This window comes from Rana temporaria, chromosome 2, assembly GCF_905171775.1.
Source record: "Rana temporaria chromosome 2, aRanTem1.1, whole genome shotgun sequence".
NCBI classification, from domain to species: domain Eukaryota; kingdom Metazoa; phylum Chordata; class Amphibia; order Anura; family Ranidae; genus Rana; species Rana temporaria.
The window spans coordinates 121,321,000-121,344,507 of NC_053490.1; the positions used below are offsets into that span (position 1 = coordinate 121,321,000).

Consider the following 23,508-nt stretch of genomic DNA (forward strand, 5'->3'; position numbering starts at 1 on the left):
TACTAATATCAGTTTACCTAAAAGGTGAGTATGAGGAAACTCATCAAGTGACTGTAGCCTCTCCATATTTTTCCAATACTGAATGGCTGGAGGGGGCTTGTTCCAGGAACTGTGAAAGACGGTGTGAAAGAGGAGAAATGTTGTGAAGAAGCCCAGCAAGATGCCAAGAATTAATGCCATCCCAGATTTCTTGCCCACAAAGAATGCCATGGCTGTAAAGACAAGTGTAAACATTTATTACATGGTTTTACAAGGTATCAACTAACAAAACTTGTCACACTTAAAGTGGTTTCAAAGTCTAAATGTCTTTTACTTTAAAGCATTCCATGTATTAAAATGGATGTAAACCTGATTCATGAAATTTGAGCTGGGTACATATATCTGCAGTATTTTGTTATCTCTCTTCAAAGAGCTATGTCCCATAGCTCTCTCCTGACCCATTCCTCTGTTATCAGTCTGATAACTCCTGACAAATTCAGATACAAGCAGCCTGAAAATTTCTGTTGCTAAAATAGATTAGCAGGGAGCTGGCCCTGTTACAAAACACCTCTTAGAGTCTCTGCCTATGAGAGGTGGTGTGTGCTTTTCCACCAATCAGCAATTTTAGCTATCTTGGCTGCATGCCCAGACATCCCACTCTATGTTAAACAGGAAGAGAAAATCTCCTAACACAATCTCAACTTTCTAAACAGTATATAAATGTGAAGACAGCAGATATACATGTACAGGAAAAACCAATGTAGGGAGATTTGGTTTATCCCTGTGTATCATCTGAAGCTGTTCACTTCACTAGGTGTATGGAGGGTTTGCATCCACTTTATGGTAAAAAAAAAGTCTAGCCCCCACCCTAAACACTTTAGCTGCTCTCTTCACTTTCTCTTACCACAGAAAGGCAGCAGCGGAAGTCATTGATTAATGCTACCTGTGTGATTGGCTCACTGATTTTCCCAGAAGATTTCAGGCATCCCCTGCAACAAAAAATATTTTTGTTAAGCTAACCCTAATATGAAATCAGTCTAAAGGAATGCAGGCCCTGCTACTTTCCTCATTAGAGCATTGCAGGTGTAGCATCTGGTTGGTAATTATGAGACCACTCCCATTAGACTCACTTTTGTACATGGGCACAGAGAAACATGCAGGGATTTCTTCAGAATACCAAAAGGTAGGAATCTGCAAAAAAAAGTCTGTCAAAATGCTTGTACTGTGCATAGATCACATAGAGGGGAATGTTTACACTTAGTATAACTTTACGCTAGACATGGGCGCCGTCAATAAATTAGTTTCATTTTGTTCTGTTCCGTTTCGTAATAGTCGTTAATTCATATTGCGTAATTCGTGTCCGAAATTCAATTTGGATTCATATGTAATGCAAATTTTTGTTAGATTCGTTACATTTTCGTAAAATTACAAACATTTGTTATGATGTATTTAAAAAGCAAACCCGGGAAGTCAGCAGTGCTGCTGACTTCCTGGGTTTGTTTTTTAAATTCATCATAACGAATGTTCATAATTGTTACGAAAAGTTAACAAACCTAACCAAAATTCATATTCAATCCAAATTGAATTTCAGACACGAATTATGAAAAAAAGGGGGCTACAAACAAACCCGGCAGGAACTCAACACAAAACAGGGATGGTGGGAGCCACTCATAATGTGCACAGCAGTGGTACAGCCCCAGGAGGAAGTCAGCACAGCACAGGGATGGTTTGTGGGGAGCCCCTCATAATGAGCACAGCACAGGGATGGTGGGAGCCTCTCATAATGAGCACAGCAGGGGCACAGCCTCAGGAGGAAGTCAGCACAGAACAGGGATGGTGGGAGCCCCTCATAATTAGCACAGCACAGGGATGGTGGGAGCCCCTCATAATGAGCACAGCAGGGGCACAGCCCCAGGAGGTAGTCAGCACAGGGATGGTGGGAGCCCCTCATAATGAGCACAGCACAGGGATGGTGGGAGCCACTCAGAATGAGCACAGCACAGGGATGGTGGGAGCCTCTCATAATGAGCACAGCAGGGGCACAGCCCCAGGAGGAAGTCAGCACAGAACAGGGATATTTCAAACTGACCATACTAGACATGGCACATCCTTTCCAGCGTGGTAAGTTTTCTGGCAGTGCTGGGAGAACAGCCAGCCTGTCCTTCCGATGGCCATGACTTGTGCTGACACACCCTCTTGCACAGTTATTTAGTGGGGAAATCAATGTGTTGCAGTTTCTTTGCCTCCTGCTGACACACCCTGTTCAGTCTCCATCCCCTGCAGCTGAGAACAGAGATTATGTGATCACTTTTAAAAAAAGAAAAAAAGTTTGAAATATGGGAGTTTGAAATATGAAAGCAGGGGGACTACCAACTGTTGCTTATCTCTAACTGTTGCTTTTTTCTTTGTGTTTCCACATGGTCGTTTTCATGCTTCAACTTGTTATGTCATACCTGTTGTGATCATATATTTACTGCATTATTACCAATACCTTTGTACTGGAATCTCTTCTATTTGAACAAGAAGGCACGCAGGGGAACTGGCGGGATCACCAAGTATTTCACACAAAGGAAGAAATACATGTAGCGGGGGCATTTTTGCCTGTTAATCTTGTGTTATTGTTGTGTAATGATATTTCCTGATTAATGTTATAAATTGGTATTTGGCACTATCTAGTGGTTAAAATGGACTTCATTCATTTTTGTTTTTCAAGAGCACAGTGAATTATGCAAATCACTTACCCATGAACACTCGGGGCTGAAGTGCATGCTGGGTAGGAGATAAAAAACCCTGTGGTGGCCATCTTAGGTGTCTTGTTCCTGGGACGCATGGCCTGCCAGCAGAGCTCTGTATGTGTATGTGTATGTGTATGTGTGTTCCACAGAGCTCTGGCCTATTGTGCTGAACGAACCAGAGACCCTTGAAGGAGGTAACCGAGAACTCCTGGTCATCTGTGAAGCAGAACAACGTGACAGTGTGATTGAACCAGAGACCCTTGAAGGAGGTAACCGAGAACTCCTGGTCATCTGTGAAGCAGTGACAGTGTGGTCGCAGCAAACAGACTGAGATCCTGTGGAGCGGAGGCATCCATCTGCCTGGACCTCGTGTGGTGAGAGGGCTGATGCCCAGAACTTTGTACTGCTTTTCACACACTTAGGCCCCATACACACGAGAGGATTTATCCGCGGATACGGTCCAGCGGACCGTATCCGCGGATAAATCCTCTCGAGGATTTCAGAAGATTTCTATGCGATGGCGTGTACACACCATCGCATTGAAATCCGCGCCGAAATCCTCTGGCGATGACGTGTCGCGCCGTCGCCGCGATTATGACGCGGCGACGGGCGCAACGCTGTCATATAAGGAATTCCACGCATGCGTCAAATCATTACGACACGTGCGGGGAATCCCTATGGACGGATGGATCCGGTGAGTCTGTACAGACGAGCGGATCCATCCTTTGGGATGGACTTCAGCAGATGGATTTGTTGAGCATGTCAGCAAATATTCATCTGCTGAAAATCCATCCCAGGGGAGATTTATCCGCGGATAAATATCCGCCGGAGTGTACACACCATAGAATCTATCCGCTGAAACCCATTCGATGGGATTTATCTGCGGATAGATTCTATGGTGTGTACGGGGCCTTAGACTGAGTGCATAGTGTTGCTGGGACCGGTAGTTCCACGGAACAGTTCAGTTCAATAGAGTCACATGTGCATAGGCCTCAAGCCTGAATTGATTGTTTGGTGACTGTTGCTGAAGGTGCGTTTCTAGGAAGGAGTGCACAGATACTTTTCACAATTTAAACTACAGTTCTATGTTGTTCTACATTGCTTATTGATCAGAAAGCCCTTTGGATTACAAATCTTTGTTTCACAATAGCTAGCAGAAGAAAGAAGACCAGAGACTATACTGTATTCTTACCGCAAGGCCTTGCAGTGATGTTACCACTTACTAGAGACTGTAAGGGGGAATATTGAGTTCATTATACTGTGATATATCATTCTTGCCAAATACTGTGTACCGCATAGTGGGTTTCATAGTGTCTACATGGTGTGCTGGAAGTGGGAAGGTGCCCAGTGCTGAGATTGTTGCCTGAGCATTAGTCCCACTTGGAGACGTTCCTGCTGAAGCAATACAGGAGGCTCTCAGGCAATTGCCACTTATAGCCTCTTGTCTCATTGTTGTATACCAATTGTGATTCCATGTTAACGATAAAACCTGTTCTAGTAAAGTTACATTTTGCTTTAACACAATCTGTTGTGAGGCTTGTCAATTCTCCAAGCAGGTGTAACAGTGTATGCCTGGGTGACAACACAGGTAAAGTGAATATAATCTGTGTCTATGTACCTGTCTTTTATTATTGAGCTTTACATCAGCACTGCACCACAGCTGTGTCAAGGGGAGTGAGACCAAATTATTGGGGGGTGTTAAAGCAGAGTACAGGCCCAATCAATTACCAGCGGCTTCTTCGGGGGTAGCGCTACATACAAAGAGAATACTATACTTATTTGACAAAAATACGTGGTACAACAGACATATATCAGGAATATGATATGCTGGGGTAACAAACAATTTAACGTATAGCTAAAGCCCAATCTTCTCTTTTTTTTAATTGGTAGGGTATCAAATAAAACGTCTTTTGGACTCTCATCTGTTGTCTGTGTCCTATTGGGGAGATTCTTACTTACTTGCATACAGTACTGGATACCAAAAAGAAGAGAGATGGAATTTTTTTATTACACAGCTACCAGATATTGTCATTTAAAGGTTGTCCCTCCTTACCTCTCTAAAAGATACACTACGCCGCCGTAACTTAGAGCGGCAGGTCCCGTATTCAAAGTTACGGCGGCGTAGTGTAAATGGGCCGGCGTAAGCCCGCCTAATTCAAACTAGGCTGGTAGTGGGTGTGTTGTATGTAAATGATTCGTGACCCCACGTAAATGACGCACTTTACGAACGGCGCATGCGCGCGCATGCTCAATATCACGTCGAATTGTCTCTGTAAATTACGCCCGCTCAATGCTTAGTCGGCGTGAACGTAACCTACGCCCAGCGCCATTCACAGACGACTTACGCAAATGACGTAAAACGTGTAAAATTTGACGCTGTTCCGACGTCCATACTTAACATTGGCTGCGCCTCATATAGCAGGGGTACCTTTACGTCGGTCAGACGCCTTACGTAAACGACGTATATTGATACGCCGGGCGCAACTACGTTCGTGAATCGGCGTATCTTACTCATTTGTATATTTTTTAATGGGAACGCCGAATGCGTCCAGCGTAACTATGCTCCCACGATACGCCGGCGTAGGCAAGTTACGTCGGATGGCTGAAGCCATGTTTTCAGGCGTATCTAGCTTTGTGAATCAGCGTAAAGATGCGACGGCGCACATTTGAAATTACGGCGGCGTATATGGAGATACGCCGCCGTATCTCCTTTCTGAATCTGGCCCATTGAATCTATTGGAAAGCACGACAGCTGGACAACTAGGCTTTTCAGACAGAAGTGTCAGCAGTGGCAGCTTACATATTTCTTTTGGCAAGAAATAAGCGTTTACAAAATTTGGCGTTATGTAGTGTTGCCACTAGGTGGTGCACAAGTACAATGCTCATCAGTCATGAAAAAAAAAAATCAAAAGAACTTCATTAATGCTGGCTAAATACTAGTTGAACTTTGTTTTAAAATATTAGTTGTAAGAACATTTATTTAACTTTCTAATCATTAGTGTGGTCAAATCAACATTCATTTTTGATGGTAGTGACAAGAGAATTTGAACGAGCAGTGTAGTGGTCAGTGTAGTGTAGTGAACAGTATAGTGGTCAGTGTACTTACTCACCGCCATACACTTCGCAGACCTCTTGTACTTAAGTTTTTTTTTTATCTCGAGAACGAAATGTGAGAAATAACGTATATATCATACAATCGTTCCATAAACACATACCACATACACTGCATATATCATTTGAGGAAAATATGATTATAAAATAGTTTACCATTTACCAAAAAAAATGTCCCTGGATTTAATTTTAAAAATCTGGTCACCTTAGTGTAGTGAAAAGTATAGTGGTCAGTGTAGTGTAGTGGTCAGTGTAGTGTAGTGGTCAGTGTAGTGTAGTGGTCAGTGTAGTGTAGTGGCCAGTGTAGTGTAGTGGTCAGTGTAGTATAGTGGTCAGTGTAGTGTAGTGAACAGTATAGTGGTCAGTGTAGTGTAGTAGACATTATAGTGGTCAGTGTAGTGTAGTGAACAGTATAGTGGTCAGTGTAGTGGACAGTTTAGTGGTTAGTGTAGTGGACAGTTTAGTGGTTAGTGTAGTGGACAGTTTAGTGGTCAGTGTAGTGAACAGTATAGTGCTCAGTATAGTGCAATGAACAGTATAGTGGTCAGTGTAGTGTAGTGGACAGTATAGTGGTCAGTGTAGTGCAATGAACAGTATAGTGGTCAGTGTAGTGTAGTGGATAGTATAGTGGTCAGTGTAGTGGTCACTATAGTGTAGTAGACAGTATAGGAATCAGGTTGGACAATGTCGTCTAGTGGTCAGTATAGTGTAGTGGACTGGACAGTATAGGAATCAGGTTGGACAATGTAGTGTAGTGGTCAGTGTAGGAATCAGGTTGGTCAGTGTAGTGTAGTGCAATGACCGACATTTTATTCCCTAGGGTGTCTGCTAAAAAAAAACATATATAATGTTTTGGGGGTTCTTAGTAATTTCCTAGCAAAAAAATTATGATTTTTGCATGCAGGAGAGGAGTGCCAGAATAGGCCCAGTATGGAAGTGGTAAGGTTGTCCCTCCTTACTTCTCTAAAACTTTGGATTTTCTCTAACTTTCCGACCAGGTGGTAACCAAGGCAAATACTGATTTTTGGGTCAGTGGTTTAGAAAACATTGAATCTATTGGAAAGCACTACAGCTGGACAACTAGGTTTTTCAGACAGAAATGTCAGCAGTGGCAGCTTACATATTTATTTTGTCAGTGTCCAAGAAATAATCTTTTACAGAATTTGGCGATATGTAGTGTTGCCACTAGGTGGTGCACAAGTACAATGCTCATCAGTCATGGAAAAAAAAAATCTAAAGAACTTCACTAAAGCTGGCAAAATACTAGTAGAATTTTGTTAAAAATATTAGTTATTAGTTAACTTCCTAATCATTAGTGTGGTCAAATCAACATTCTTTTTTGATGGTAGTGACAAGAGAATTTGAAAGAGCAGTGTATTGGTCAGTGTAGTGTAGTGAACAGTATAGTGGTTAGTGTAGTGAACAGTATAGTGATCAGTGTAGTGTAGTGAACAGTATAGTGGTTAGTGTAGTGGTCAGTGTAGTATAGTGGTTAGTGTAGTGTAGTGAACAGTATAGTGGTCAGTGGAGTGTAGTGAACAGTATAGTGGTCAGTGGAGTGTAGTGAACAGTATAGTGGTCAGTGGAGTGAACAGTATAGTGATCAGTGTAGTGTAGTGAACAGTATAGTGGTTAGTGTAGTGGTCAGTGTAGTATAGTGGTCAGTGTAGTGTAGTGAACAGTATAGTGGTTAGTGTAGTAAACAGTATAGTGGTCAGTGTGGCGTAGTGGACAGTTTAGTAGTTAGTGTAGTGTAGTGAACAGTATAGTGGTCAGTGGAGTGTAGTGAACAGTATAGTGGTCAGTGGAGTGTAGTGAACAGTATAGTGGTCAGTGGAGTGCAATGAACAGTATAGTGGTCAGTGTAGTGAACAGTGCAGTGGACAGTATAGTGTAGTGGACAGTATAGGAATCAGGTTGGACAATGCAGTGTAATGGTCAGTGTAGGAATTAGGTTGGTCAGTGTAGTGTAGTAACCTAACCCAGATGTTAATAATTTCAGGATGATTCTTGATTATAACGTTCAATTCAAGGCGTTTGAGAGAATCATCAATAAGAATTGGTCTATCTTGAAAAATGACAGAGTGTTAGGACCTGTTTTGCCTGCAGGTCCGCAGTTTATATACAAAAAAGCACCCTCGCTGAGGGATCGTCTAGCACCAAGTGTCCTTAATCCACCGATCCCTAGTGAAAATAAGTTGTTTACGTTTTTGGGAGGCTTTTATGCTTGTGGTCGGTGTGTTTCTTGTAAACACTCCAAAACTATTGTGAAGAAACGGAAAAAGTTTTTATCATTTGCCACAAGTAGAGAATATGAGATTAAGCAGCTCATCACATGCGATACGGTCGGTGTTGTACTGTATATATGTTGCAATGTGGTTGTGGGTTGCAATATGTAGGAAGGACATCTAGATCTTTGCATATGAGAGTTGATGAGCATGTCAGAAATATTAAGAAAGGTTTTATTAACCACAATGTATCTTGACATTTTGAACTAGTTCATCAAAAAAATCCCAAGAGCTTACAATTTTGGGAGATTGAAAGCGTTACCAACCACTGGAGGGGGGGGTAATCTTATTTGTCAGCTGAGTAAACGTGAATCCTATTGGATACATGAAACCGAGGCGCTTGCCCCTGGGGGATTATATATTGATTTTGATATCAATTGTTTTATCACTGATCGTTAATTGTTTTATTCCTTTGTAATGATGGCCGCGGTTGACGTTGCAATTTTTCCGTTACCGAAATTGATTTTATATGAATTTTGTTTTTTATTAACATATTTTTTAAAGTGATTAAATATTATTTATTTTTATAGCTAATTAGCATATGAGTATTATTTACACTTCTAAAAATGTATATTCAAACCTGTGCGATTTTTTGCTTCTCTTCTTTGCGATAATATACATTGCAAAATAATGAGTCCTCTCCATGAGTGTCTTTTTGCATGGTTGGCCCTGGACACTGCTGTCATGGACCTTGGAATGCAGAAGTGTTCCTCCTTGAAAGCTGTTACACGGTGGGGGGTCTTCTTCCCTATCTTAAAGCTCCACACGGCTCCATTGTTCTGTGTCTGGCTATTGTGTACATTGATTGCCCCCTGGGGCTTCTGTCTCATTACACATAACAGTCCCTCCATTCAAGCTATCGCACCAATCCCTGCTGACTCATTTTCAAGTCCTCATTTGCATGACTAAGGAGGACCTGAAGGAGGACTACATGTACTTTACAATTGACCAATAGGAAAGCGATTGTTGGGGGCGGGATGTTCCAAATTCTGTTTAAAAGTGTGTTGTGTACTTCCAATAAAGGTCTTCCTGTTTGAACTTTCATACAGCCTGCCTGGTGTTTGTTCTAATGGATTCCGAACGGCACATAGCTGTAGTTCGGATCCCGGAGCCTTGGATGACCGAACCATCAGACGTTGCGATCTGCAAGCTGACGCACTAGTAGCAGAGGAGTGTCGGGAGAGCGTAAGCGAGCGCGCAAGGGTCTCGTTACATTGGTTGGCAGCGGTGGGATTTGCTCTCCAGTTACTGGGAGACTCCAAACCACCACAGTCAATGACCAGCTATGCAGCATGCAGGAGAGCCACGCTGAAAGAACTACTTGAGAGCCGTGGAGGGATCGGTGGGCTAGCCGAGATGGATCAGAGAGATGGTGATGCAGGACCCTGGTCAGTTGAAGACTTGTTTTAGCAACGAGTTCGAAAGCGATTGGCATTATATGGTGCTAACCCATCAGAGACCGCCATACCGAATGCCATTAGAGGCATCCAGCTGCAGGATGAGCGACAAGAGAGAGAACGAGAGCGACAAGAGGAGCTGGAGATCGCCTACAGACGGCTGCTAGACTCTGCTCAGCAGCAGGAACGAGTTCGAAAGCGGTTGGCATTATATGGTGCTAACCCATCAGAGACCGCCATACAGAATGCCATTAGAGGCATCCAGCTGCAGGATGAGCGACAAGAGAGAGAACGAGAGCGACAAGAGGAGCTGGAGATTGCCTACAGACAGCTGCTAGACTCTGCTCAGCAGCGGGGTGGGGCTCCCTTTGCCTGGGACTATGAGGAAATACCAGTGGACAACGCTGAAATCCTGGCTGAAGAATCGGCAATGTGGCAGAGTAACAGTGTGCTTTGCCAACCTGCCCCCGCAGCTATGGATGCGGAGGTCTTATGGCGGATGCAGCAAGTGCTGACTGACCTTGATGATCCGGTTTCTGCATGGGATGATCTGGAATGGAGGAATGTGCCTGTCCAGCAGTATGCCAGTGAATCGGCAGTGGAAAGTCTGGAGATTGCCATTCCCAAAGCTGAAGTGCTGACCGCGGGGCTGAGCTCTGCTAACCTCTGCTCAGTACCTATAGCATCTTCTGGGTTCCATGGACAGGAGATGGTGAACCTCTATCCCCAGACACCAGTTGCAGAGACAAGGGATTTAATAGACTTTTCTGCTGAGGAAGAACAACCTGATAAGCCTCCAGCTGAAAAGCTGGTATCAGGGCCAAACTTCACTGTGCTCTGCCCAGCACCAAGGGCAGTATCTGTGGAGTTACAAGGAACTTCCCCAGCTGAAGCGCTGGTCACCGGACAGAGGGTTCAAGACCTCTGCCCCACTCCTGTGGCAGTTCCGGAGGCTCTGGGTGAGAAGGTGGCGATCACTTCCCAGCAGCAGATACAGGGGGAGAAGGGATAGGAGGTGTTCATCGTCCCTCCCCAACAGTTGGCCAGGGTGGAGAAGGTGGTCTTTCCTCCCCAGCAAAGATCCGTGCATCTGGGAGACAGTACCACAAACATGTTGTCCCAGCAGCCAGATGAGGGAACGGAAAAGGAAGCAGCCAGCTCACCTCCCCAATGGCAGCCACACAGTTTGGGTGTGGCGGAATCCAGCCTCCTTCCCCAACAGTTAGCCGGAGCGGATGATATAAAGTCCCCAGCAGAAGTGCAGGCAAAAGGGCAGAGCGCCGCTGGCCCATACCTAGCACAAACAGTGTCTCTACAGCTCCAGGGAGCTGGGGCGGTCGGCCCCCCTGTCCAGCAGCAGACCAAGCCTTGGAATGTTAAAAACCACCCAGCTGAATCACTGAGACAGGAACAGTATAGTGGTTAGTGTAGTGGACAGTATAGTGGTCAGTGTAGTGTAGTGGACAGTTTAGTCAGTATAGTGTAGTGAACAGTATAGTGGTCAGTGTAGTGTAGTATAGTGGTCAGTGTAGTGTAGTATAGTGGTCAGTGTAGTGTAGTGAACAGTATAGTGGTTAGTGTAGTGTAGTGGACAGTATAGTGGTCAGTGTAGTGCAGGCATGTCCAAAGTCCGGCCCGGGGGCCAAATGCGGCCCCCCTGTTGATTTAATATGGCCCCCCTGGGGATTTGGATATATATATTGTTTTTGGCCCCCAGGGCCACAAAAGATATATACTGTATTTATTGGCGCTGCCTTGGAGGTGACAGGGAGGGGGCAGGATGAGCATCGTCGGATTACACAAAGAGAATCTCCTGTTTACTCAGCAGCGTCTCTATTGGAAGTCCTATCTCCTGGGATGCCAGACTGTTCTGTCTATCATAGGAGGCGGGACTTTGTATTAAAGAGGCCACAGGGTAAACAAGAGATTCTCCTGTTTGTAATCTGTCAGCACTCGTCCCGCCCCCCCCCCCCTGCCCTTCGAGGCTGCAGATGGCCATTGTTCAGGCTGCACTGATGGCACATGTGAGGCTGCATTGGTTGCAATGGTAAGGCTGTATTTGTTGCAATGGTAAGGCTGCATTGGTTGCAATGGTAAGGCTGCATTGGTTGCAATGGTAAGGCTGCATTGGTTGCAATGGTAAGGCTGCATTGGTTGCAATGGTAAGGCTGCATTGGTTGCAATGGTAAGGCTGCATTCATGGCAATGGTAAGCCCATGCGTGTTATACGCCGATAAATACGGTATATCTAAATAACACGCCCAAGCTCATCCTTAGTCCTAAGCAGCGCTCTGGGATTCGTTGGGGCCACAAAAGAAATATATACAGTATATCCAAATAACCGCCCAAGCTCATCTCTTCACACACAGCCAGAAAGGCAAGAGAATTCTTGTTGGGCGGTGTATTAGTGCTCAGACAAACACACTTAGACCGAATTTTAATGGTTCAAAGAATGTCAGGCAAAATAGTCGGCCCTCACGCATGTTCACTTCATCAAATCTGGCCCTCTTTGAAAAAAGTTTGGACACCCCTGGTGTAGTGCAATGAACAGTATAGTGGTCAGTGTAGTGTAGTGGTCAGTGTAGTGTAGTATAGTGGTAGTATAGTGGTCAGTATAGTATAGTGGTAGTATAGTGGTCAGTGTAGTGGACAGTATAGTGGTCAGTATAGTGTAGTGGACAGTATAAGAATCAGGTTGGACAATGTAGTGTATTGGTCAGTGTAGGAATCAAGTTGGTCAGTGTAGTGTAATGACCACCATTTTATTCCCTAGGGCAGGCATGTCCAAAGTCCGGCCCGCGGGCCAATTGCGGGCCACATTATGGTTCAATTCGGCCCCATTGGTAATTTGTATATATATATATATATATATAGAGAGAGAGAGAGAGAGAGAGAGAGAGAATTTGTGACCCCCAACGAATCCCCAAGCACTGTATTTGTCATTCTGGCAGCCTTGGAGGGGACAGGGAAAGGGCGGGACGAGTGCCATCAGATTACATACAGGAGAAGGGATTCCTGTCTCCTGGACTGGCATTGGACAACTGTTCTGTCTATCATAGGAGGCGGAACTTTGTATTAAAGAGGCCGCCGAGTAAACAGGAGATTCTCCTGTATGTAATCTGTTGGTGCTTGTCCCGCCCCCTCCCTGTCCCCTCCGAGGCTGCATATGAGCATTGATCAGGCTACACTGATGTCAATGGTGAGGCTTCATTCATGTCAATGGTGAGGCTGCATTCATGGCAATGGTAAGGCTGCAGATGGGCACTGATTAGGCTGCATTGATGGGCACTGACCCGTATTTTGCTTCACAGTTCATTATTTAAAAAAAAAAAAAATCTTGAAACTTCCCTCTTAAAGTGAAGGTACGTGTTATACGCCAATAAATACAGTATATCCAAATAACACGCCCAAGCAAATCTTTAGACTCTTCACCACACAGCCACAAAGGCGAAATAATTCTTGTTGGGCACTGTATTACCTAATTTGCATTTAATTTTAATGGTTCAAAGAATGTCAGGCAAAATGGTCACCCCTGCCCTAGGGTGTCTGCTAAAAAACATGTATAATGTTTGGGGGTACTAGTAATTTCCTTGCTAAAAATATGCACTGTTATTGTACTAATGACACTGGCAGAGAAGGGGTTAACATCAGGGGCGATCAAGGGGTTAAATGTGTTCCCTGCAGGTAACTGTATGGGGGATGGGCTGCCTGGACAAACAGGATCTGTGTCTCCCATGTCAGAATGAAGATCTGCCTTGTTTACACAGGCAGATGCCCGTTCTGTCACTGCAGGGAACGATCGCAGGTGGCCGGCGGACATAGAGCCCGCCCCACCCCCTGGTTGGCTCCCCCGCTAGCCAGTCACCCACAATATAGTGTGTCCGAGTCAACGTACAATGACGGTGATTCGTGGAAACGAGCCAACCTGCCGCAGTACAATGACGGCAGCTGGTCGGCAAGGAGTTAAACGCAGTGCTATATCGCAAAAAATGGCCTGGTCATGAAGAGGGGATAAACCTTCCAGAGCTGAAGTAGTTAAATAACAATTTTAAACCCAAAGTTACTAAAGATAAAGACGGGTAAGGGCAGGGTTTTTTTTTTTCTCAGGGAATAGGTGCAGACACACCTCCCAACTTTTTGAGATGAGAATGAAGGACGCCTATTATCAAAAAGACCCCCCCCCCCCCCCTTAAAGGAGAATTATAGCACTATTCCTTTATATTGGCTTTTGAAATGTACAAATGCAGAAATTTAGAAATTGGATGACAAGTTTAGCACTGGAAAACACTTTTTGGAAGATAAAAAGTGCATTTTATATACAACTATATTAATCAGACCAAAATGAGGGACACATGAGGAGGAAAGAGGGACAGAGGGACTCTGTCCCAAAATCAGGGATATTCCCGCAAAATCAGGGACAGTTGGGAACTATGGGTGCAGGTACTCCCTCCTTCTGAATCATCCCTTGTCTCCTTCTCCTACCCACCTTTGGGCATAGTGCCTTGGTTCCACCTCCCAGTACCACCCCTCTTAAGGAATACAGAACCAAGTATTCTGTATGGAATTGGACACAGATAAGAAGAAAAGTAATAAAGAATAGAAAAATAGATCCCCTGCAGCCTACAACAATAGACACTTCAACCATAGACTCCTGTAGCAACAAAAGATCCACCAAGCAACAATAGATTCCCCCCCCCAGCAACAATAGAGCTGCCACAAACAACGACACCACACCCCAGAAACAATAGACCTCCACTAGCAACAATAGATTTCCCAGCAGTCAGCATCAATAGACACTCCAGCAGCCAGCAACAATAGACCCCCTCTCTCAACAGTAGATCCCTCCCAGCTACAACCCCCCCCCAGAAACAGTAGATCCTCCACCGCAACAATAAACCTCCCCACAACAATAAGGAATCTATTGATGCAGCCAGCATCAATATAACCTCCAGCACATGCTAGTACCCCTTGCCTTGCATATATTCTGTGCTGGAGGTGCCAGAACTGCGTTCCACCTCAAAAAAGGCTTTGGGTAAGGGTCCAAATACATGAATGAAGAAACTGCAGAGGATATAGCAATGGAAAATAGCCCAGCAGTAGAAGAATTTTAAATAACAATTTTACACCCAAAATTGCGAGACAAAAAAAAATTAATTACAGGTAGGGGATTTAATACAAAAATGTTACTTTAAAGAAAAACAGACTTTAACCACTTGAGACCGGCGCTATAGATGTCCACAGCGCGGCTCTCAAGTGCCAGGTGGACGTCCCTGCTATTTACATTCCCTGCGCGCGCCGCTGGGGGAAGCGCAGCGGGGAAACACCGTGCCCCGCACATCGCTGAGAAACCGATGCGCGTGCCTGGCGGCCGCGATGTCTGCCAGGTACCCGCGATCGGCGGTGACAGCAGGGCGTGGAGCTCCACGTCCTGTTAGGGAGAGAGGAGACCGATGCTGTGTCCCTTGTACATAGGGACACAACATTGGTCACCTCCCCCAGTCAGTCCCCTCCACACACAGTTAGAATCACTCCCAGTTTACACATTTAACCCCTTCCTCGCCCCCTAGAGTTAACCCCTTCACTGCCAGTCACATTTATTTAGTAATCAATGCATTTTTTAGCACTGTTCGCTGTGTAAATGTGAATGGTCCCAAAATAGTGTCAAAAGTGTCCGATATGTCCGCCGCAATATCGCAGGCCTGACAAAAAAAAACGCAGATCGCCATTACTAGTAAAAAATAAAAAAAAAACATAAATCTATCCCCTATTATGTAGGGGGTAGAACCAATCAAAACCAATCAATATACAATATACAAAAAATATGTAAAAGAATACGTATCGGCCTAAACTGAGGAAAAAAATAGTTTTTTTAAAAAAAAAATTGGAATATTATTATAACAAAAAGTAAAATATTTTGTTTTTTTTTTTCAAAATTTTCGGTCTTTTTTTGTATAAAGCGCAAAAAAATAAAAACCGCAGAGGTGATCAAATACCACCAAAAGAAAGCTCTATTTGTGGGGAAAAAAATGATGGGTACAGCATTGTATGACCGCGCAATTGTCATTCAAAATGTGTCAGCGCTGAAAGCTGAAAATTGGTCTGGGCAGGAAGGGGGTTTAAGTGCCCAGTAATGAAGTGGTTAAATATCTATTTTTAACCATTTCACCTCTCTGCAATCATTAGATACACATATGAGTTAACCATTTTGATGAAAAAAAAGTATTGTGAAATAAAATGCAAATACACATTAGCGAACTGAACCCAAAATTTTGAATGGGGATTTATCTAAACATACTGTATGTCTCCAAGAGTGAAATGTTTGATAAATGTAGATACCACAAGCTCAGCTCTGTTCTTGGAATCTAGAAACAAGTTATTATTTATCTTCTACAATATTCCAGAGGTGCCTTTATTGTAATTACCTTAGTCACGCAGTGATGCCTCAATACAGTTGGGATTAATTTTCTTTCCAGTAAGGACTGAAGCCTGTCACCGGGATGTGACTCTTGATAGCTGGATAAGGTCTCCGTGTTCCAGATCAGAAACTCAGCACTGCAAACAGCTGTAAAATAGACACAGTCACACACGAGCTATGGCATGCTCTGTTTTTAAAGTGCTTGGGGCTGAACTATACAGCACACGTTGTACCCACTCATTAACTACAGTACAAACAGATTTGTGAGATAATAACCTGTACACGTCACAGGACACAAGATACTAAAACTAGTCCTTCCCAGCAGAGAATTTGATTAGGAGTTAATCTGCTTCCTAAGGGATCCTCAGCTTTATTATGAAGTCATTAGAGAAACCAATCGGTTGCCAGCATCTTACATTCCTACACATGACTCGCCCAACTACTGTACAATAAAAGAAAGACCTGACTTGAATGACAAAGAACTGACATTACCGGTAGGACATGTACAATGAAAGGTGTTTAACAAAAAGAAAAAATGTGACATGTCTCCTATAGCTTTTTTTGTCGGGCAAAAGCCTGATCGTGTGCATTAGCAGGGGCGGACTGACCATTGAGGCACTCGGGCACTGCCCGAGGGCCCCATGTCACTAGGGGGCCCCATCGGGGTTGCCAGGCTCATTAAAACCAGGTATAGCGAGTAAATTATGCGCAATGAGTTTATCAGAGCATTATTATTGGAGGCAGCATAGTCAGTATAGAAAGCTGAAATCAGTAAGAGTTCCGGCTGTTTGGGGTGGTGATGGGGGATGTGCGGGTATGCTTGAATGGGAGTATGTACTCAGGGCTGCCGTCAATAAGGAACAGAGACCATGTTCCAATCTAGGAGACAAACAAGGAGAGAGGCGCCTCTGGGTGCAATACTTAAGACAGTTTTAATTTTTAAAAAGCCACAAGTTTAAAAAACCACTCACATTTTGGTGGTCAATCAGAAGCGTGTGGAAGCAGTTTTTCGGAGGAATAGGTAGGTATCATCTGGTGGAGCCTTATGACAACCTAAATGTATCATATACCATTTCCCTATCCCTATGTCCTCTTGCTTAGTTTGCCACCATAACTGTACCCTCGCCAGTCCCACTATAGCCTTTTCATTTTTACCTTTATTATTATTTATATTTATTTTCTTATTTTTATCTATTATTACTATTATTATTATTATTATTTTTTCTTAGCCTTTCCGTAACCAAAACCCTCAGTTTTTATAAAAAACAATACCTAACCGTTGTCATAAAACCCCCCCCCCCCTTTTTTCATTTCATATATCGTTTTGTTTCTTCCCTCCTCTTTTTATTTAGATATATTTTTCTTCCACTTCTGTCCCGATTTTTTTTTTATATTTAGATTTTTTATATTTTGTCCTTTATTATTATTTTTGTTTTTCATCATCATTTTTTAACACATTTTTTAACTTTTCTTTCCGTCCCGAGATCACCCTGCCCAGCTCCTAGTTTTAAACCTATTGCAGTCTGCTCCCGACTAGCTCCGCCCACTCCCCCGCTATACAAAGTTTAGCCCCACGCTCCGTATCAACAGCTTGAGAAAGGAATGCGGCAGTCCTGTCATTCGCTGCCAGCATTCAGAAACGCGTCGCTTTCCTGGTGACGTCATCCCTGTTCGTCCATCGGCATACACGGCTTGCAGCGCCTGCACAGGATACCCCTGCCCATTGCCGAAAATAAAGACACCACCTGCGGCAGAAGGACAGATCCCCTGCATCCCACAGCGCTGTACCAGGGACAAGGGAAAAGACTCCACCAGATGATACCTACCTATTCCTCCGAAAAACTGCTTCCACACGCTTCTGATTGACCACCAAAATGTGAGTGGTTTTTTAAACTTGTGGCTTTTTAAAAATTAAAACTGTCTTAAGTATTGCACCCAGAGGCGCCTCTCTCCTTGTTTGTCATTAAAACCAGGGACAGTATGTACAAATCTGTGTTTTTTTTACATCTGTCCTTGATATGTCCAAAACCAACATGCTTTTGATGTGAAAATCCTGAGATTTTAGCTGCCCCGCCTCTGTAATGCCTCCTGGCTTGGTGGCCATCTGTAAGCCCGGGGGCCCCATAATCTTCTATTTCCCGGGGGCCCCATGAGTTGTCAGTCCGCCCCTGGGCATTAGATTTGTTGTCAGAAGAATGGAAAGTGACTGTGAAGGAGATCCCAACAACTGAATAGGAGTGCATATGCACTAGGACTTTGGGTACCAGCGGAGTAGGTGTATGATTTGTACCTGAAATGGTTGTATTCTGTAGATGAAGTATATAGTTAGTCAGGTAGAAAAAAGACAAGTCCATCTAGTTCAACCAATAAAAAAATAAAATAAAATATCATACAATCCCATATACACAATCCTATACCCACTGTTGATCCAGAGGAAGGCGAAAAAAAAACAGCAGAGCATGATCCAATTTGCTACAGCAGGGAAAAAATTCCTTCCTGACCCCCCCCCCCACCCCCGAGAGGCATCCCGGATATTCCCCGGATCAACTCTACCTATAAATGTCAGTACCCAGTTATATTATGTACATTTAGGAAAGAATCCAGGCCTTTTTTTAAGCAATCTACTGAGCTGGCCAGAACCACCTCTGGAGGGAGTCTATTCCACATTTTCACAGCTCTTACTGTGAAGAAACCTTTCTGTATTTGGAGATAACAACTTTTTTCCACTAGACATAAAGGGCCAGATTCAGATAGCCTTTACGTCGGCGTATCTATTGATACGCCGCGTAAGTTCTACGAAGCGCCGGCGTATCTTCTTTCTGTATTCAGAAAGCAAGATACGCCAGAATTTTACTAAGATACAGCCGGCGTAAGTCTCTTACACCGTCGTATCTTAGGGTGCATATTTACGCTGGCCGCTACGTGGCGCTTCCGTAGATTTACGCGTTGAATATGCAAATTAGGTAGATACGCCGATTCAGAAACGTACGCATTTTTTTTACGTCGTTTGCGTAAGGCTTTTTCCAGCATATAGTTACCCCTGCTATATGAGGCGTACGCAATGTTAAGTATGGACATCGTGCCAGCGTCGAGTTTTTTACGTTTTACGTCGTTTGCGTAAGTCGTTTGCGAATAGGGTTTTGCGTAAGTTAAGTTCACGTCGAAACCAATGAGGCTTTGCGGTGTAATTTGGAGCATGTGCACTGGGATACGTCCACGGACGGCGCATGCGCCATTAGTAAAAAACGTCATTTACGTGGGGTCACCGTTCATCAACATACAACACGCCCACTGCCTGAATAATTTGAACTACGCGGACTTACGCCGGACCACATACGCTACGCCACCGTAACTTTAGCCGCAAGTTCTTTCTGAATACAGAACCTGCCTCACTAGGTTACGGCGGCATAGCGTATCTGAGATACGCTACGTCCGCACAAAATTACGCCGGGCTATCTGAATCTGGCCCAAAGAGTTCCCCCTTGTCCTCTGTGATGACCTTAAAGTGAATAACTCAACACCAAGTTCACTATATGGACTCCTTATATATTTGTACATGTTGATCATATCCCCCCTTATTCTCCTCTTCTCAAGAGAGAATAAATTCAGTTCCTCTAATCTTTCCTCATAGCTGAGCTCCTCCATGTCTCTTATCAGTTTGGTTGCCCTTCTCTGTACTTTCTCCAGCTCTCCAATATCCTTTTTGAGAACTAGTGCCAAAAACTGAACTGCGTATTCCAGATGAGGTCTTACTAATGATATGAAGTAGTGTTAAAGTTGAAGTTTAATTTACTTCCATATGAGTCATATGGAAGTTAATTCAACAATGGCTTATTATGTACTGTACTGTATTGTTGACTATTTTATTACGGTTGGTATATTCCTTAAATGATGTGTAACCAGAGTTTAACACTTTTAATGACCCAACCATGTTGTATCCTAGTTATTGTATAAACTAAGTAAAGATTTAATTTTAATACATTTAATATTTCTTGAATTTAATACATCATGTCGCTAAAAAAAAAACCTGGGGGACCTCTCCATTTTGTTTTTGCATTCTTTGGGGTGTGCGGCCCATGGACTCTCAATACATGCATTTTTCTTTTCTATTTTCAGCGGACATCTTGTTACCCCCATCAGCTTATATGCTTAAAGCGGAGGTTCAGCGGAATTTTTTTTTTTTAAAGTCAGCAGCTACAAACACTGTAGCTGTTGACTTTTAATAAGCACACTTACCTGTCCAGGGTGCCCGCGAAATCGGCTGTCCGAGGCCGATCTGTCCTCCGGATCGTGTGCTGGCGCCGCCATCCTCACTAAGGGAAACAGGCAGTGAAGCCTTACAGCTTTACTGCCTGTTTCCTACTGCACATGTGCCAGTCGCACAGTGCTTTTTGAATGGGCGGCTGCCTTCTGGGACACACACAGGTCCCAGGAGACAGCGCGAGGGGGAGAAGAGAGAAGAACCCCCGCGGAATAGGAAGTGGCAGATTAGGACGATCTGCCTAGCAACAGCCATTTCTGGTAAGTATAAACATTTATTTTTCATATTTTTTTGAACTTTTTGGGCAATTTTTTTTTTTTTTTCTTTACCTCTGCTTTAAAGCGGAGGTCCCACAAAAAAAAAATATATAATAAAAGCCAGCAGCTACAAATACAGCAGCTGCTGACTTTTAAAAAAAATGGACACTTACCTGTCCAGGGCGCCCGTGATGTCGGCAGCCGAAGCCGATCTGTCGCTCGAGGATTGTCGGCTGCCACCCCATCCTTAGTAAGGGAATCAGGAAGTGAAGCCTTGCTGCTTCACTTCCCGGTTTCCTACTGCACATGCGCGAGTCGCACTACGCGTCCTCACTGGTCCCTTCTGTCTTCTGGGACCTGTGTGTTTCCCAAAAGACAGAGGGGGAGGACAGAAAAGTGGCGTAGATCACTGAGGTGATCTATGCCATGAAGTGGGAGCAAATAACTGAATTAGACAGGTATCTGCTCCCTCCTCCCCCCCTGAAAGGTGCCAAATGTGACACCAGAGGGGGGGAGGATTCCAAAAAGTGGAAGTTCCATTTTTGGGTGGAACTCCACTTTAAATACAGTACTTGGACATCCGACGGACTGTTTACATGTTGAATTTTAAAATCAGAGGTGTTCTGTCACATTAGCAAACCTGTGAGATTAGCAGGTTTGTCTCTGCTTTTAAAAGTTAACATCAAAACAGTCAGTCGGATTTCCAAATACTGTATTTTAGCATATATGCTCCATTTCCTGTTAAAAATAACTGTGAAATGCAAAACTCTGGTGGGTGTAACAAGATGTCCACTTGCCCCCTTCTCGGTGTATCATTACTATGGAGGAGTGCGGGGTGTAGCAAGATGGCGGCGACGGAATGTCACTTCTGTTACCAATTCTGACGGGTCACCATATCTGACGGGAACACCGGTCATGGATGGTTGGAATCTTGGCCTGTATCTGCTGAACGGGGCAGGCTGATTGTACCCAAGTCATCCCAATGTCGATCTGACCAGCATGTCAGATTTCTAGAATGCGATTATAGCCAGCGGCTATAGCAGCTAGCAATAATCATTGTGTTCTCCTGGCTGGGGGCGGCATCCTGCTCCCCCACACTGGAAGATGATAATAGCTCTCCCTTATTAACGCTGACAGTGTTGATGTTGGATTCGGTTAATTTTCTTTCCTGAAGCCCATGGTTGCCTTAGAGTGCACGCCAGCTCCAGGGCAGAACATTGCAAGAACCACTGTCCCACTAGCACCATTGGCTTGTATATTAGTCAGCAGAATTTTAGTAAGTAGTAATGTGATGCTGTTTATACAACAATGATCAGTGGATTATAAAAACATCAGTTAAGAGCAGGGCCATTGTCCCCCATTAGGGATGAGCCAAACTGACCTGGGTTCGGTTTCGAGCAGGGTTAAAGTGTTATAAAACCCACAACAGTAAAATGCAGCAAACCATGCTTGTTATACTCACCATGAAACCTAAGGAGTTAATCCTCCACATTTTGTAAAAAGGCTGTTTTACCCTGTCTTCTCTGATCCTCTCCTTCTTCCACAGTCCCCAATCCATCTGTTGATAGCACACAGCCCTAGGAGGCACTCTGCACATGCTCAATTCGGTGTGTATTGCTATAGAGTTTTTTTGCATGTGCATGTGATCAGCACAGGGCCAATCAGCACACAAATACAGGGGTCATGTAGCCTCATAGGACAGTCAGAGGAGAATGAAAACTCCTTATACAAGCTTTACCCAGACACTGATAGAAGTCACAAAACTTCTATATGCTGCTGACGAGAATGTATAAAGGGGGCACAATATGGGCCCAATTGCTTGAGATTGTAGCCACCCCATCCCATTATTTCATGCATTTAAGTTAGGGAAGCCAGAATTTAGCCCCGCAGATATTATAGGTGCTGTCTCCTTTAAGGATTCAGAGCTAGGGTAGCGACCAATGGGAATCCGGGGAATTTTCTGGAAATATGGCATAGGCTATTTAAAGGGTTTGTAAAGGATTTTTTTGTTATCTTAATAGCTTCCTTTACCGTAAAGGGGTTGTAAAGGAAAACATTTTTTTCATAATAAACATCCTTTACCTGCAGACATTCCTCTTTTCACTTCCCCATTGTTCGTTTTTTCTCAGAAGTTGCTCTATTTCTTCTCTGTTCTGTTCACTTCCTGCTTGTCCGATTTTACTGACCACCGTGATGGGAGGCTTTACTGCGGTGGTCAGTAACGTGCTCACCCCCTCCTGGGAACTACATCTGTGTGGCAGGATGCTCTCTACGTGTTAGAGACTTCAAGGAGGTGTGAATTACTGGGTGTGCCACAATTCATACTGGGAAATGTAGTTCTTACATGAATGAGCAATGCAAACCAGGAAGTGAATGAGAGAACAGAAACTAGAATGCCGGAGGTGATACAGATGAAGGAATTTAATAGGTATTTACTAGTTTTTTAACAGAATCATTACACTATTCTGTCTGTCTACCTTGCAGACATTAATTTTAGGCAAAAATGTTTTTTCCTTTACAACTCCTTTAATGCAGTGCTGTTTTCATGTCCTCATTGTTCGTTTTTGCTCTCAAGTTGCTGTAATTCTTCTCTGATCTTGACACTTCCTGGTTGTCTGTTTCCTGATAACCACAGTGCTAGGACCTTTCTCTCTGTGGTCACTAACTTCAAGGAGGTGTGATTACTGTGTATTTAAAACCCCTCAGCATCAATCAGTTTTGTTTTCCAAACCATCACTGCCCTGTATTGGCTCTGTGGCTCTGTACAGCAGAGAGGCAGGAAACAACATGCAAAAATGAAACTAGAAACTACAGGTACATTATATGATTGATTTTTATCTATTTTTAATCGTTTTTAAAAGGAATCAGTTAACTATTATGTCTCTATACCCTGTAAACAGTCGTTTCAGCATAACATTTTTTTTATTTACAACTCTTTTAAGGACTGTGGGGATAGGGTTCTCCCTCTTTCCCGGCAGTCAAGACAAGAAGAAGAAAGCTCTCATTCTGTGTCACCATGAAAGCTCTCGTCAGACAGCTGCTAGAAAAGGCAAGCAGTGAGGGAG

At 43.8% G+C, this 23,508-nt stretch overlaps 1 protein-coding gene across 3 annotated transcripts in view; it reads right to left on the reverse strand.

The window, feature by feature from the left end:
* Nucleotides 1-23,508, reverse strand: part of LOC120929450 (glycoprotein-N-acetylgalactosamine 3-beta-galactosyltransferase 1-like) — a 56,480-nt gene that overhangs the window by 16,518 nt on the left and 16,454 nt on the right. Inside the window, exons 1-3 of one of the 3 annotated variants that reach the window (XM_040340879.1) lie at nt 16,202-16,311; nt 15,933-16,072; nt 18-212 (exon numbers count right to left, since the gene is read on the reverse strand). In XM_040340879.1, the coding sequence (XP_040196813.1) occupies nt 18-210 (193 nt within the window). In that variant the 5' untranslated portion in view covers nt 211-212; nt 15,933-16,072; nt 16,202-16,311. Of the gene's footprint in view, nt 1-17; nt 213-15,932; nt 16,073-16,162; nt 16,312-23,508 lie in introns of those variants that run through there. The other 2 variants (XM_040340880.1, XM_040340881.1) reach the window with 2 other exon arrangements.